This window comes from Delphinapterus leucas, chromosome 1 (assembly GCF_059928025.1).
Source record: "Delphinapterus leucas isolate spDelLeu-1000000601 "Yukka" chromosome 1, BTC_Dleu_Yukka2, whole genome shotgun sequence".
Taxonomy (NCBI): domain Eukaryota; kingdom Metazoa; phylum Chordata; class Mammalia; order Artiodactyla; family Monodontidae; genus Delphinapterus; species Delphinapterus leucas.
The window spans coordinates 125,251,277-125,268,432 of NC_143129.1; the positions used below are offsets into that span (position 1 = coordinate 125,251,277).

Here is a 17,156-nt window from a genome sequence, read left to right on the forward strand (position 1 = left end):
TCCGTACTGTTTTCCACAATGGAGTAATCAATTTACATTCCTACCAACAGTGTACAAGGGTTCCCTTTTCTCTTCATCCTTACCAACACTTGTTATCTCTTGTCTTTTTGATAAGAGATATCCTAACAGGTATGAGGTGATATCTCACTGAGGTTTCGATTTGCATATCTCTGATAATAATGTTGAGCACTTTTCATGCACCTATTGGCCATTTTTATGTCTTCTTTGAAACAATGTCTATTCAGGTTCTTTGCCCATTTTTTATTGGGTTATTTGTGTGTTTTTTGCTGTTGAGTTCTATAAATTCCTTGTATATTTTGGATATTAACTCCTTATTACATATGTGGTTTGCAAATATTTTCTCCCATTCAGTAGGTCACTTTTTCATTTGTTGATGGTTTCCTTTGCTGTGCAGAAGCTTTTTAGTTTGATGTAGTCTCGCTTGTTTATTTTTGCGTTTGTTGCCTTTGCTTTTGGTGTGAAATCCAAAAAATCATTGCCAAGACCAATGTCAAGGAGCTTACAACTATAAAATCTTCTAGGTTTCAGGTTTTACTTTCAAGTCTTTAATCCATTTTGAGTTGATTATTGTGTATGGTGTAAGATAAAGGTCCAATTTCACTCTTTTGCATGTAGATGTCTAGTTTTCCCAGCACCAGTTATTAAAGAGAATATCCTTTCCCCATTATATATTCTTGACTCCTTTGTCAAAAATTAATTAACCATATTGCATGGGTTATTTCTGGGCTCTCTATTCTCTTCCATTCATCTATGTGTCTATTTTCATACTGATACCATACTGTTTTATTACTATAGCTTTGTAATAGAGTTTGAAATCAGAAAGTGTAATGCCTTTAGCTTTGTTATTCTTTCTTGATTGCTTTGGTTATTTGGATCTTTTGTGGTTTCATGCAAATTTTAGGATTTTTTTTTTATTTCTGTGAAAAATGGCATTGAAATTTTGATAGGGATTGCATGAAATTTGTAGATCACTTTGGGTAGTACGAACATTTTAACAATATTAATTCTTCCAATCCATGAACATGGAATATTTGCCACTTATTTGTTTCTTCAATTTCTTTTGTCTACAGCTCACAGTTTTCAATGCACAAATATTGGGTTGGCGAAAAAGTTCATTTCGGTTTTTCCATAACATGGCAAAGCCAGAACAAACTTTTGGTCAACCCAATAATTCTCCTCCTCATTTAAATTTATTCCTAGGTATTTTATTGTTTTCATGCAATTGTAAATGAAATTTTACTCTTGATTTCTCTTTCCAATAGTTAGTTGTTGGTGTATAGAAAGGCAACTGATTTTTGTATATTGATTTTATTTCCTGAAACTTTACTGATTTCATGTATTAGCTTAAATATTTTTTTGGTGGACACTATAGGGTTTTCTATATATAATATCATGTGATCTGCAAACAGAGACAGTCTTACTTCTTGCTTTCTGATTTGGATACCTTTTATTTCTTTTACTTGTCTAATTGCTCTGGCTAGGACTTCCAGGTACCAAATTGAAAAAAAGTGGCAAAAAAAAAAAAAAAAAAAGAAAGAGAAAAGAAGAAAGTGGCAAGAGTAGGCATCCTTATGTTGTTCCTAATCTTAGAGGAAAAGCTTTTGGCTTTTCACCAATGAGTATGATGTTAGCTGTGGGCTTGTCACATATGGTCTTGATTATGTTGAGGCCTTCAATAACCAGTTTATTGAGAGTTTTTATTACTAAAGGAGGTTGAATTTTGTCAAGTAATTTTTCTGCATCTATTGAGATAATCATGATTTCCTTCTTCATTTTGTTAATGTGGAGCATCACATTTATTGATTTGCATATGTTAAATCATACTTGCATCCCTGGAATAAATCCTACTTCATCTTGGTATATGATTCTTTTAATCTAGTATTGAATTCAATTTGCTAATATTTTGCTGAGGATTTTTGCATTTATGTTCATCAAGGATATTGGCCTGTAATTTTCTTTTCTTGCAGTGGCCTTGTCTGGCTTTGGTATCAGGGTCATGCTGGCCTCATAAAATGTGTTTGGAAATGTTCTCTCCATTTCTATTGTTTGAAAGAGTTTGAGAAGAATTGGTATTAATTCTTCTTCAAATGTTTGGTAGAATTTCACAAGTGAAGCCATTTGATCCTGGACTTTTCTTCGTTGGGAGGTTTTTGATTACTGATGCAAAATCTTTACTAGTAATTGATCTGTTCAGATTTTCTATTTCTTCATGATTCAATTTGGTAGGTTCCATGTTTCTAGGAATTCATCCATTTCTTCTAGGTAGTCCCATTTGTTGGTGTAAGATTGTTCCTAGCATCTCTTATGATCCTTCGTACTTGTGTGGTATCAGTTGTAATGTCCCCTCTTTCATTTCTGAATTTAAGTCTTCACTCCTTTTCTCTCAGTTAGTCTAGTGAAAGGTTTGTCAATTTTATGTTTCAAAAAAACAGCTGGTAGTTTCACTTACCTTTCCTATTTTTAAGTCTCTATTTCATTTATTTCCACTCTGATCTTTACTATTTCCATCCTTCTATTATCTTTGTACATAGTTTCTTCTTTTTTTCTCTTTCTCATTCCTTGAGGCGAAAAATTAGGTTGTTTGAGATCTTTCTTTCTTCTTAACTTAGGTGTTTATTGCTATGGACTTCCCTCTTAGAACTGCTTTGCTACATTCCATACATTTTGGTATGTTGTGTTTGCATTTTCTTTAGTCTCAAGGTACTCTTTGATTTCCCTTTTGATTTATACTTTGACCTGTTGGTTGTTCAGTAGCATGTTGTTTAATCTCCACACATTGAATTTTCCAGTTTTCTTCTTGTAATTGATATCTAGTTTCATACCACTGTGTTTGGAAAAGATGCTTGATATTATTTCACACTTCTTACATTTATTAAACTTGTTTTGTGACCTAGCATATGATCTATCCTGGAGAATGTCCCATGTGTACTTTAGAAGAATGTGTACTCTGCTGTGGTTGGATGGAATGTACTGTAAATGTCTGTTAAGTCCTTCTAGTCTAATGTGTAGTTAAGTCCAGTGCTTTTCTGTCTGGATGATCTATCCATTGTTGAAAGTGAAATTTTGAAATTCCCTACTATTATTATATTGCTATTTATTTCTTCCTTCATATCTGTTTATATTTGCTTTATATATTTAGGTGCTCCAATATTGGGTGCATAAATATTTATAATTTTTATATCCCCTTGATAAATAGACACTTTTTTCATTGTATAATGACCTTTGTGTATTGTTTCAGCTTTTGGCTTAAAGTCTATTTTGACTAATATAAGCATAGGTACACCTGATTTCTTTTGGTTTCCATTTGCCTGCAAAATCTTTTTCTAATCCTTTACTTTCAGTCTAAGTACGTCTTTAAAGGTGAAGTGAGACTCTTGTAGGTAGCATATATTTGAGTCTTTTTAAAAAAATTTCTTTCAGTCCCTCTATATCTTTTGATTGGAGAATTTAGTCCATTTACAATTAATTGTAATTATTGATAGCTATGGACTTACTGTTTCTATCTTGTTAACTATTTTCTGGCTGTTTTATAGTTTTTGTTTCTCTACTCCTCTCTTCCTTTGTGATTTGATGATTTTCTGTACTGGTATGTTTTGATTCCTTTCTTGTATCTACTATAGGTTTTTGCTTTGTGGTTATCACGAGGCTTACAGAAAATATTTTATACTTATAACAATGTGCTTTAAGCTGATAACAACTTAACTACAAATGCATACAAAAGCTCTGTTTTATATTCACACACACATTTTATACTACAGTGTTGTTGTTTTTTTTTTGCGGTATGCGGGCCTCTCACTGTTGTGGCCTCTCCCGTTGTGGAGCACAGCCTCCGGACGCGCAGGCTCAGCGGCCATGGCTCACGGGCCTAGCCGCTCCGCAGCATGCGGGATCTTCCTGGACCGGGGCACGAACCTGTGTCCCCTGCATCGGCAGGCGGACTCTCAACCACTGCGCCACCAGGGAAGCCCACTACAATGTTTTTGATATCACAGTTTACATCTTTTTATATTGTGTATCCATTAACAAGTTATGTAATTATAGTCCTTTTTAATACTTTGTCTTTAACCTTTATACTGTAGTTCTAAGTTATTTACCTACCACCATTACAATTTTAGAGTATTTTGAATTTAAGTGTATATTTACCTTTACTGTGAGTTTTATACTTTCATATATTTTTATGTTACTAATAAGCATCCTTTTGTTTCAGCTTAAAGATATCCCTTTAACATTTCTTGTAAGGCTGGTCTACTGGTGATAAACTTTTAGCTTCTGTTTGTCTAGAAAACTTTTACCTCTCCTTCAATTCTGAAGGACAACTTTGCCACATAGATAGAGTTTCTTGGTCAGCAGATTTTTCTTTCAACACTTTTAACATATCATTCTACCTCATTCTGGCATGCAAATTTTCTGCCGAAAAATCTGCTTATAGTATTATGGGGATTCCCTTAATATAAAAGCAATATAAGAAGTTGCTTTTCTCCTGCTGCATTTACCCACCTTTTAACTTTTAAAAATTAATTTTATGTGAGTCAGTATGGATCTCTTTACATTGATATTCTTTGAGCTTTCTGGATGTGGATGTCTCTTTGATTTTCCAGGTTAGGGAAGTTTTCAATCACTATTTCTTTGAATATATTTTCAGCCCCTTTCTCTTTCTTCTCCTGGGACCTCTTGTAACATGTAAAAAGTACATTCTTTTTAATTTTTCTTCCTCTAATTGGATGAATCCCACTGCCTTGTCTTTGAATTCATCAATCCTTTCTTTTTGAATTTTCTTTTATTTATTTTTTTATACAGCAGGATCTTATTAGTTATCCATTTTATACATATTAGTGTATATATGTCAATCCCAATCTCCCAATTCATCACACCACTACCCGCCCCCCCCACCACTTTCCTCACGTAGTGTCCATACGTTTGTTCTTTACATCTGTGTCTTAATTTCTGCCCTGCAAACTGGTTCATCTGTACCATTTTTCTAGGTTCCACATACATGCATTAACATACGATATTTGTTTTTCTCTTTCTGACTTACTTCACTCTGTATGACAGTCTATATCCATCCATGTCTCTAGAAACGACCCAATTTCGTACCTTTTTATGGCTGAGTAATATTCCATTGTATACATATACCACATCTTCTTTATCCATTCATCTGTCGATGGGCATTTAGATTGCTTCCATGTCCTGGCTATTGTAAATAGTGCTGCAATGAACATTGGGATGCATGTGTCTTTTTGAATTATGGTTTTCTCTGGGTATATGCCCAGTAGTGGGATTGCTGGGTCATATGGTAATTCTGTTTTTAGTTTTTTAAGGAACCTCCATACTGTTCTCCATAGTGGCTGTGTCAATTTACATTCCCACCAACAGTGCAAGAGGGTTCCCTTTTCTCCACACCCTCTCCAGCATTTGTTGTTTGTAGATTTTCAGATGATGCCCATTCTCACTGCTGTGAGGTGATACCTCATTGTAGTTTTGATTTGCATTTCTCTAATAATTAGTGATGTTGAGCAGCTTTTCATGTGCTTCCTGGCCATCTGTATGTCTTGTTTGGAGAAATGTCTATTTAGGTCTTCTGCCCATTTTTGAATTGGGTTGTTTGTTTTTTTAATATTGAGATGCATGAGCTCTTTATATATTTTGGAGATTAATCCTTTGTCCATTGATTCGTTTGCAAATACTTTCTCCCATTCTGAGGATTGTCTTTCCACCTTGTTTGTAGTTTCCTTTGCTGTGCAAAAGCTTTTTAAGTTTCCTTAGGTCCTATGTGTTTATTTTTGTTTATATTTCCATTACTCTAGGAGGTGGATCAAAAAAGATCTTGCTGTGATTTATGTCAAAGAGTGTTCTTCCTATGTTTTCCTCTAAGAATTTTATAGTGTCTGGTTTTACATTTAGGTCCCTAATCCATTTTGAGTTTACTTTTGTGTATGGTGTTAGGGAGTGTTCGAATTTCATTCTTTTACATGCAGCTGTCCAGTTTTCCTAGCACCACTTATTGAAGAGACTGTCTTTTCTCCATTGTATATCCTTGCCTCCTTTGTCATAGATTAGTTGACCATAGGTGCATGGGTTTATCTCTGGGTCTTCTATACTGTTCCATTGATCTATATTTCTGTTTTTGTGCCAGTACCATATTGTCTTGATTACTGTAACTTTGTAGTATAGTCTGAAGTCAGAGAGTCTGATTGCTCCAGCTCCGTTCTTTTCCCTCAAGACCGCTTTGGCTATTTGGGGTCTTTTGTGTCTCCATACAGATTTTAAGATTTTTTGTTCTACTTCTGTAAAAAATGCCATTGGTAATTTGATAGGGATTGCATTGAATCTGTAGATTGCTTTGGGTAGCAGAGTCATTTTGACAATATTGATTCTCTCAATCCAAGAAAATGGTATATCTCTCCATCTGTTTGTATCATCTTTAATTTCTTTCATCATTGTTTTATAGTTTTCTGCATACAGGACTTTTGTCTCCCTAGGTAGGTTTATTCCTAGGTATTTTATTCTTTTTGTTGCAATGGTAAATGGGAGTGTTTCCTTAATTCCTCTTTAAGATTTTTCATCATTCGTGTATAGGAATGCAAGAGATTTCTGTGCATTAATTTTGTATCCTGCAACTTTACCAAATTCATTGATTAACTCTAGTAGTTTTCTGGTGGCATCTTTAGGATTCTCTATGTATAGTATCATGTCATCTGCAAACAGTGACAGTTTTACTTCTTCTTTTCCAATTTGTATTCCTTTTATTTCTTTTTCTTCTCTGATTTCCATGGCTAGGACTTCCAAAACTATGTTGGAATAATAGTGGTGAGATTGGACATCCTTGTCGTGTTTCTGATCTTAGAGAAAATGCTTTCAGTTTTTCACCATTGAGAATGATGTTTGCTGTGGATTTGTCATATATGGCCTTTATTATGTTGAGGTAGGTTCCCTCTATGCCCACTTTCTGGAGCGTTTTTATCATAAATTGGTGTTGAATTTTGTCAAAAGCTTTTTCTGCATCTATTGAGATGATCATATGGTTTTTCTTCTTCAATTTGTTAATATGGTGTATCACATTGATTGGTTTGCATATACTGAAGAATCCTTGCCTCCCTGGGATAAATCCCACTTGATCATGGTGTATGATCCTTTTAATGTGTTGTTGGATTCTGTTTGCTAGTATTCTGTTGAGGATTTTTGCATCTATATTCATCAGTGATATTGGTCTGTAATTTTCTTTTTTTGTATTATCTTTTTGTGGTTTTGGTATCAGGGTGATGGCGGCGTCATAGAATGGGTTTGGGAGTATTCCTTTCTCTGCAGTTTTTTGGAAGAGTTTGAGAAGGATGGGTGTTAGCTCATCTCTAAATGTTTGATAGAATTCACCTGTGAAGCCATCTGGTCCTAGACTTTTGTTTGTTGCAAGATCTTTAATCCCAGTTTCAATTTCATTACTTGACATTGGTCTGTTCATATTTTGTATTTCTTCCTGGTTTAGTCTTGGAAGGTTATACCTTTCTAAGGATTTGTCCATTTCTTCCAGGTTGTCCATTTTATTGGCATAGAGTTGCTTGTAGTAGTCTCTTAGGATGCTTTGTATTACTGCAGTGTCTGTTGTAACTTCTCCTTTTTCATTTCTAATTTTATTGATTTGAGTCCTCTCCCTCCTTTCCTTGATGAGTCTGGCTAATGGTTTATCAGTTTTGTTTATCTTCTCAAAGAACCAGCTTTTAGTTTTATTGATCTTTGCTATTGTTTGCTTTGTTTCTATTTAATTTATTTCTGCTCTGATCTTGATGATTTCTTTCCTTCTTCTAACTTTGGGTGTTGTTTGTTCTTCTTTCTCTACTTCCTTTAGGTGTAAGGTTAGATTGTTTATTTGAGATGTTTGTTGTTTCTTGAAGTAGGATTGTATTGCTATAAACTTCCCTCTTACAACTGCTCTTGCTGCATCCCATAGGTTTTGGATCATCATGTTTTCATCGTCATTTGTCTCTAGGTATTTTTTGATTTCCTCTTTGATTTCTTCAGTGATCTCTTGGTTATTTAGTGATGTATTGTTTAGCCTCCATGTGTTTATGTTTTTTACGTTATTTTCCCTGTAATTGATTTCTTATCTCATAGCATTGTGGTCAGAAAAGATGCTTGATATGATTTCAATTTTCTTAAATTTACTGAGGCTTGATTTGTGACCCAAGATGTGATCTATCCTGGAGAATGTTCCATGCACACTTGAGAAGAAAGTGTAATCTGCTTTTTTGGATGGAATGTCCTATAGATATCATTTAAATCTATCTGGTCTATTGTGTCATTTAAAGCTTGTGTTTCCTTATTAATTTTCTGTTTGGATGATCTGTCCATTGGTGTAAGTGAAGTGTTAAAGTCCCCCACTATTATTGTGTTACTGTCGATTTCCTCTTTTAGAACTGTTAGCAGTTGCCTTATGTATTGAGGTGCTCCTATGTTGGGTGCATATATATTTATAATTGTTATTTCTTCTTCTTGGATTGATCCCTTGATCATTATGTCGTGTCCTTCCTTGTCTCTTGTAACATTCTTTATTTTAAAGTCTATTTTATCTGATATGAGTATTGCTACTCCAGCTTTCTTTTGATTTCCATTTGCATGGAATATATTTTTCCATCCCCTCATTTTCAGTCTTTATGTGTCCCTAGGTCTGAATTGGGTCTCTTGTAGACAGCATATATATGGGTCTTGATTTGGATCCATTCAGCCAGCCTGTGTCTTTTGGTTGGAGCATTTAATCCATTCACCTTTAAGGTAGTTATTGATATGTATGTTCCTATTACCATTTTCTTAATTGTTTTGGGTTTGTTTTTGTAGGTCCTTTTCTTTTCTTGTGTTTCCCACTTTGAGAAGTTCCTTTAGCATTTGTTGTAGAGCTGGTTTGGTGGTGCTGAATTCTGTTAGCTTTTGCTTGTCTGTAAAGCTTTTGATTTCTCCATCAAATCTGAATGAGATCCTTGCTGGGTAGAGTAATCTTGGTTGTGGGTTCTTCCCTTTCATCATTTTAAATATGTCATGCCACTCCCTTCTGGCTTGTAGAGTTTCTGCTAGAAATAAGCTGTTAACCTTATGGGAGTTCCCTTGTATGGTAGCATTTTTCCCTTGCTGCTTTCAATAATTTTTCTTTGTCTTTAATTTTTGCCAATTGGATTACTATGTGTCTCGGCGTGTTTCTCCTTGGGTTTATCTTGTATGGGTCTCTCTGCACTTCCTGGACTTGGGTGGCTATTTCCTTTCCCATGTTAGGGAAGTTTTCGACTATAATCTCTTCAAATATTTTCTCAAGTCCTTTCTCTCTTCTCCTTCTGGGACCCCTATAATGTGAATGTTGTTGCGTTTAATGTTGTGTTGTCCCAGAGGTCTCTTAGGCTGTCTTCATTTCTTTTCATTCTTTTTTCTTTATTGTGTTCTGCAGCAGTGAATTCCAGCATTCTGTCTTCCAGGTCACTTACCCATTCTTCTGCCTCAGTTATTCTGCTATGGATTCCTTCTAGTGTAGTTTTCATTTCCGTTATTGTATTGTTCATCTCTGTTTGTTCTTTAATTCTTCTAGGTCTTTGTTAAACATTTCTTGCATCTTCTTGATCTTTGCCTCCAGTCTTTTTCCAATGTCCTGGATCATCTTCACTCTCATTATTCTGAATTCTTTTTCTGGAAGATTGCCTATCTCCACTTCATTTAGTTGTTTTTCTGGGGTTTTATCTTGTTCCTTCGTCTGACACATAGTCCTCTGCCTTTTCATCTTGTCTTATCTTTCTGTGGATGTGGTTTTTGTTCCACAGGCTACAGGATTGTAGTTCTTCTTGTTTCTGCTGTCTGCCCTCTGGTGGATGAGACTATCTAAGATGCTTGTGCAAGTTTCTTGATGGGAGGGACTGGTGGTGGGTAGAGCTGGCTGTTGCTCTGGTGGGCAGAGCTCAGTAAAACTTTAATCCACTTGTCTGCTGATGGGTGGGGCTGGGTTCCCCCCCTGTTGGTTGTTTGGCCTGAGGTGACCCAACACTGGAGCCTACCCATGCTCTTTGGTGGGGCTAATGGCGGACTCTGTGAGGGCTCACGCCAAGGAGTACTTCCCAGAACTTCTGCTGCCAGTGTCCTTGTCCCCACAGTGAGCCACAGTCACCTTCCACCTCTACAGGAGACCCTCCAGCGCTAGCAGGTAGGTCTGGTTCAGTCTCCTATGGGGTCACTGCTCCTTCCCCTGGGTCCCGATGCACACACTACTTTGTGTGTGCCCTCCAAGAGTGGAGTCTCTGTTTCCCCCGTCCTGTCAAAGTCCTGCAGTCAAATCCTGCTAGACTTCAAAGTCTGATTCTCTAGGAATTCCTCCTCCCATTGCCAGACCCCAGGTTGGGGAGCCTGACGTGGGGCTCAGAACCTTCACTCCAGTGGGTGGACTTCTGTGGTATAAGTGTTCTCCAGTTTGTGAGTCACCCACCCATCAGTTATGGGATTTGATTTCATTGTGGTTGTGCCCCTCCTACCGTCTCACTGTGGCTTCTCCTTTTTCTTTGGATGTGGGGTATCTTTTTTGGTGAGTTCCACCAGTGTCTTCCTGTCAGTGCTTTTTCAGCAGTTAGTTGTGATTCTGGTGCTCTCGCAAGAGGGAGTCCATCAATCCTTTCTTTCACTAGATCTAATCTGCTATGAATCCCCCTATTGAATTTTTCAGTTCAATTGTATTCTTCAGCTCTATAAATTCTGTTTGATTTTTTTTTTTTTGATATCTTCTATCTCTTAATTGAATTCTTATTTTGTTCATGCATTTCTCCTTGACCATGGTGAGCATCTTTATGACCATTATTTTGAATTCTTTACTAGTTAAATCACTTATCTCTGTTTCAGAAATATCAGTTTCTGGAAATATATTTTGTTTTTTTTATTTGGAAAGTATTCCCTTGTTTCTCCTTCTCTTTTTTTTTTTCTTGACTCTCTGTATTGCTTTCTGTGCATTAGATAAAACAGCCATCTTTCCCAACTTGACAGAATAGTCTCATGTAGGAGATGAGCTTCATTAATCAGCCCAGCCGAACCTTCTGGTTCTCTCAAATCTTTGTGATTGTCCTAGCCACCATAGTTAGTTTAGTGGCTTTTAGTAATTGAAGGTGTACCTAGACCTGTCAGGGTCCCAAAGTGGAGGATCACAGTCAGAACCTAGATGCCGGTTGATTAGATGCTAAACCCTTAGGCAGCAGCTGGGAAAGTATGTAGATTATCCTTTCAGGGAGAAACTAGGAGGTGGCTTTTGCCTGCCCCCTCTGCACTGAGCCAGGATGTATAGCCATGGTCGTGGTGGTGGTGGTAGGGCATTCCTTTACCATTTAAAAATGGATTCTTTGTTTTCTACAGTCCTGTGAGACTCATTTGTGCAAGCCCTATTAGAGCCACACAAAGGGGGGACCATGACTCGGGCAGCAGCTGCAGAAACTGGGGCACCACACAGGTGTATAAGCTCCTTCCAAAGAGATGTTGGTGACCTGCTCCCCCTGGGTCCATGGAGGATCACAGCTAGCTCCAAGAGTGTGCAAACTAGAAGCTGGAATTTTAGGCACAAGGTTGTAAAGTGCGCAGTCAATCCCCTCCCAGGAAGAGACTGGAAAATGGGCGTTTTTGCCTGCTCCGTCTTTGCTAAGCCTGGGGGTATAGTGATTGCTAGCATATGTGCCTGTTAAGAACTGCTTCTTTGTTTTTTATAGTCCTGTAGAACTTGTAGAAACAAGCCCCTTTGGCTATCAGAGCTAAGTGTTTTGCAGGGTCTGTCTCTTGGGTGGGAGCCTTAAAAGTTGGAATCCTTGATGTGCTGCCCAAACCCTTCACTCCTCAGGGAGAAGCTGAGAGTTGGGGGTATTGGCCTGATTGGATGGTGTTGTACCAGGGGTAGAGTTTATGGCGAGTGTGTTTCAGCCTTTCCTACCATTTCAACGTGGGATTTTCATAGTTGCCTGATGTGTAGGAGTCACTCAGCTTGTTTCTGGATTTCTCTCAGAGGAAATTGCTCCATGTGTAGCTGTACATTCAATGCATCTGGGGAAGGAGGGAAGTTCAAGAGCCTCCTATGACACCATCTTTGTCCCTCCTGCAAAGGATTTCATATACATCGCTCTAAAGAACATATATAAATGGTAAATGAACACATGAAAAGATCTTCAATATTAGTCATTAGGGAAATGCAAATCAAAACCATAGTGAGGTACCAATTCATACCCATTAGAATGTCTAGTATCAAAAAATGAAAAATAACAGATTTTTGTAGGGTGAGGATAAATTGGAACACCTGTGCATTGCTGGTGGGAATGTAAAATCACCACTGATTTGCCACTGTGGAAAACAGTATGGTGATTCCTTTAAAAGTCAAAAATTTGATTGCCATATGAGCCAGCAATTCCACTTCTACATATATACTCAAAATAATTGAAAGCAGGGACTCAAACAAATACTCGCACACCAGTGTTCATAGGAGCATTATTTGCAATAGCCAAAACGTAGAAACAACCCAAATTTCCATTAACAGATAAAAGAATAAGCAAAATGTGACATATACATACAATGAAATGTCATTCAGCTCTAAAAATAAATGTAATAATGAATCTTGACAATTTAATGCTAAGTGAAATAAGCAAGACACAAAAGGACAAATATTGTATGATTCTACTTATATGAGGTATCTAGAGGAGGCAAATTCATAGAGACAGAAGTATGACAGAGGTTACCAGGGACTGGGAGAAAGGGAGAATGAGGAGTTATTGTTTAATGGGTACAGAGTTTCTATATGAGATGATGAAAAGTTCTGGAAATTGATAGTGATGGTAATTTCACAAAATCGTGAATGTACTAAATGCTACTGAATTGTACACTTAAAAATGGTTAAAATGGTAAATCTTATGTATATTTCACTGCAATTAAAAATGTTTTAAAGCACACTTAAAATTTTACTATATTTTTTTGATTTCTAGAGTTTGCAAATCATTAATAGGTTTAAATATCTCCTTCTCATAGAGGCCCAGAACAACATTTCTAAATTCCTAAAATGCTGCCTGAGATGCTGTTTCTGGTGTTTAGAAAAAGCAGTAAAGTTTTTGAACAGAAATGCCTATGTTATGGTAAGTAGCTTATTTTTATTTACTAAACTGCTTCTTTGCAAACCCAAACCCCATGTCTACATTTCCATCCCTAAAGCACTTGTGCATCAAGCAGTTGAATTTATCACCATGTTGTTATAAGAATTTGTGAATCCAATGCATCATTCAGGGCTATGTTTTCCTAGCTGAGACAGTAACTTAACTGTAGTTCATTATTACCTTCAATACCTTTTTGGAGAGGGAAAATATTATTTACCTTAGAAGTATAAAAATGTGCTAGATTGAAAATGATTTTGTTTGTATTTGACATAGTTTAGTGGGAGGAAAGCTTACCTAGTCTATGTTTCACTGTGAAAAGAAAATATTCTTCTAATTTTGGGATTTACATATTTTTAAGGAAGGGTCTATTTCTTTTTATGATTCTTATTTTGAAATGTGTGGGAATTGATAATGCATAGCTGAATTTGTTACTTATTTCCTATGGGAATATGGAGGCTTCTAAAGAGATTTTTTTTTAAATAGGGGATCCAAAAATATTATTCTAAAATTTAGCAGCTACAACCTTATAACACTTGCATATTATCACAGTGATATAGGGTCTGCATGGGTGATTCAAATAGTTATGGACATTCAAAGAGTCATTAATATACCTCCAGTGAGAATACTGTATTGAGCCTTTTAATCAATAAAGCAAGTGTATTGGAAGGCACTGGGTTTCCTGAGAGTAATTTTTAATGTGAACGCTACAACATTTAACCCATTCAGCAACAAACCATAGCCAAAACACTTCAAAGACAGAAGCTGTGTCCTGGGATTTGAGACGAAGACCTACCTGTTTGAAGCTGTCTAATCCCCATGGAATTAAAGGCAAATAGCAACCAAAACATACCTTATTGTCAATGACTCTGAGAGTTGTGCAGAGTTGAGGACACACACTGCCCAAGCCTCCCATGAACCCAACTGTTGGAAAAAGGAATGAGAATAACTGTGTGGGTGACAGAATTAATTCATGTTCCTGTCACTGGATTGTCTGTTGGTCTTGTTAAATTACGTTACTGACTCCAGAATAATATCAACTGTCTTCCTCAGATTGCAATATATGGCAAAAACTTCTGCAGGTCAGCGAGAGATGCTTTCAATCTGCTGATGAGAAATATTTTAAAGTAAGTAATCAGGTTGAGCATGGCAGTAGATGATTTGGTGAAGCTTTAGCATCCATACTTCACATGTTGGTGGTCTTATTAGACATGAATCTTATCTTTTATTTTAATAGATTTAAATCTTCTCCTTCACACCATTAATTTCTTCATATGTTTTAGAATTATTGCTCCCATCATCCACCTATGCCTTTATACCCACTGGCACTTATTCATTTTTATTATCCCCTACGCTCAAGAAATTCCCCACATGAACATTATCATCATGTTTCTGACTATTCCCCCCTCCCAAAATTGACAGAGTCTGAGTGAACAAAATCAGAGAACCAGTGCAGCCATCCTCAGGATTCAGGGTATCCATAGTCCTCGAATGAGAGAGAGAAATGCTGATACCACCAATAGCACCTGACAGCCTTACAATGCCATCTTCTGTTTACTCCATTATAAATAAGTCAGAAAATCATGCCTGGGTTCTAACTTCATTTCTTGCATTTAACAAAGGCCAAATAAAATTTCAGCAAAGACACATCAAAATGAACTCATGAATTATTTACTCTCATAAATTTCTGATAACAAATATAATTTAAACACAAAATCATACTTTCTTTTTTCTGATTCTCAGAGTTGCAGTTATGGATAGAGTGACAGACTTTGTACTAATCCTGGGGAAGATTCTAGTTGCTGGGTGTATAGGTAAGTAGTAGTAGTAGTAATAGTAGTAGTAGTAGTAATAAGTTTAACATGTGCTTAGAAAATCTTCTTTACTACACAAACCTATGTTCCTTTGCAAATGTACAATATACATGTTCTGCCTTTTCACTCTAGGTGTCCTGGCCTTTCTACTCTTCACAGAAAGACTCCCAATGATTATAGTAGGACCAACATCTTTAAATTACTACTGGGTACCTTTGCTGGTAAGAGCTGATGTCTTAGTAAGTTTGGGCTGCTACAACAAAAATACCATAGACTGGGTGGCTTAAACAACAGGGATTTATTCCGCACAGTTCTGAAGACTGAGAAGTCCAAGATCAAGGTGCCCACAGACTCAGTTCCTGGTGAGAGCTTTCTTCCTAATTTGCAAAGGGACACTTTCTTGCTGTATCCTAACATGGCAGAGAGAGATTTCATCTCTCCTGTCTTCTCTTATAAGGGCACTAATCACATTCACAAGGGCTCCATCATTGTAACTTCATTACTTCCTGAAGGCCCCACCTCCAGATGCCATCACTTTGGGGATTAGGTTTCAACATATGAATTTTGAGGGGACACAATTCATTCCATAGCGTCTGGGTAACATCGACTCTGATTTATGAGAAATGGCAAAATAAAAAACCAAAAAGGAATAGGAGAAATAATCATAGCTAACATGATTGGTCTTACTTTGAGGCCAAGCCTCATTCTGCTTTAGAGCTTGGGTCCCTTGGAAGCAACCCCTGAGACAGAGGATTGCATGCAGAAGGCTTATTATGAAGTGCTCTCCTGAGATACACTTGAAAGGAAGTGAGGAGGACAGGACCAGGCAAAAGAAGAAGCTGATCCATGCGTTAATTATAGCTGAAGCCTCAGACATAATTACAGGAAATTCTGACAATGGGACTAGGCCTCTGTATGCTGCATCAGGCAGCCGTTGGCCAGGGGTTGCCCTCTGAATGATGGTGTAACCTTGGGTGAGGCAGTTCCCTGCAAGAGCAATTCCTAGTGAGCAAAACAGCTGAGTCATCAGCAGCCTACATACATTCCCAACAACTAGGGGATAGATGTGGCAGCTGGAGAGGACCTGGGGGGAGCCCTGCGAGATCTATTACAGTATATTAACTCACTCAATCCATGTGTCATAAATACCATTATTACTCACATTCTCCCCTTCCCCACCAACAATCTTATGTAGGAAGCCCAGAGACGTTAGGTGATTTGTTGAGTGAGTGCCTGAGCTGCGATTAAACCTAGGCAGTGTATGGTCTTAACTCCTATGCTTTACTGCCTCAGTGTGCAGGATCCTAAATCTGGGATGTTTTTGGTAGGCATTGGGGATAGTGATAAGAAAATTGGCAGGTAAACTAGTACATTTTGTTTAAATCCCAGTACAAAGGCACTCAAAAACTTTATCATTGAACTTTTTACATTCCTATATTGAAATCTTTTCCAACACAGAGTATTTCAAAGCGTCCTCATCATGATTTTATTTAAAACTGCATTATTGTTCTTTTGGACAAGTTAATGGCATCTTCATTCTCTTCTCTGCTCGTTTACAGACAGTCATGATTGGATCTTACCTAATTGCACATGGATTCTTCAGCGTCTATGCAATGTGTATTGAAACAATTTTCATCTGCTTCTGTAAGTTTTCAGTATATGTCTTTTCCCCCTCTGGTAGATAACCAAAAGATGAAAAGATTAAGACCCAGTCTTTTAGCTGGCTTGTGGATTTGCTATGACCTGGCTGAAACTGCAAAACAGTTTATTTGGAAAGAGACATTGTCTAGTAGATGCTTTGTAAACGTTAAAGGCTGAGAGATGGAGTTTGCAAAGCACTGGAGGGTCAGGCATCATGGCATGGTGTTAGCATGAAATTATTTTAATTTCTTAATGTTTTCAAATTTATAATAATGATTGGCTTCTGTTGTGCTTTATTAACAACTGAAGATATAACTGGGCTTTGAGGCTGGGCTTTGGGGACTCTGAGGACAGCCTTTATACCTTCTGATAAAGCCGAGCTGGCAATGGTTTCAGAGACACATAGGGCCAATTCATACTGGGTAACACGATGACAAACAGATAGGATTCATAGAGAGGCGTGTTTAAGAAATGGCTAGATCAACTCTGACGCATAGTGTTAAAATACTTCAATAGAGCTTTCATCACTGACTTCTTCACTGTGCTTCTATGTGGC

At 37.1% G+C, this 17,156-nt stretch overlaps 1 protein-coding gene across 2 annotated transcripts in view; it reads left to right on the top strand.

The window, feature by feature from the left end:
- The window catches only part of SLC44A5 (solute carrier family 44 member 5), a 99,014-nt gene that overhangs the window by 74,496 nt on the left and 7,362 nt on the right, over positions 1-17,156 (top strand). For both annotated transcript variants that reach the window (XM_022581073.2, XM_022581071.2), the window contains exons 15-19: positions 13,027-13,130; positions 14,199-14,272; positions 14,889-14,959; positions 15,092-15,180; positions 16,519-16,603. In XM_022581073.2, coding sequence (XP_022436781.2) covers positions 13,027-13,130; positions 14,199-14,272; positions 14,889-14,959; positions 15,092-15,180; positions 16,519-16,603 — 423 coding nt within the window. The remainder of the gene's footprint in view (positions 1-13,026; positions 13,131-14,198; positions 14,273-14,888; positions 14,960-15,091; positions 15,181-16,518; positions 16,604-17,156) is intronic.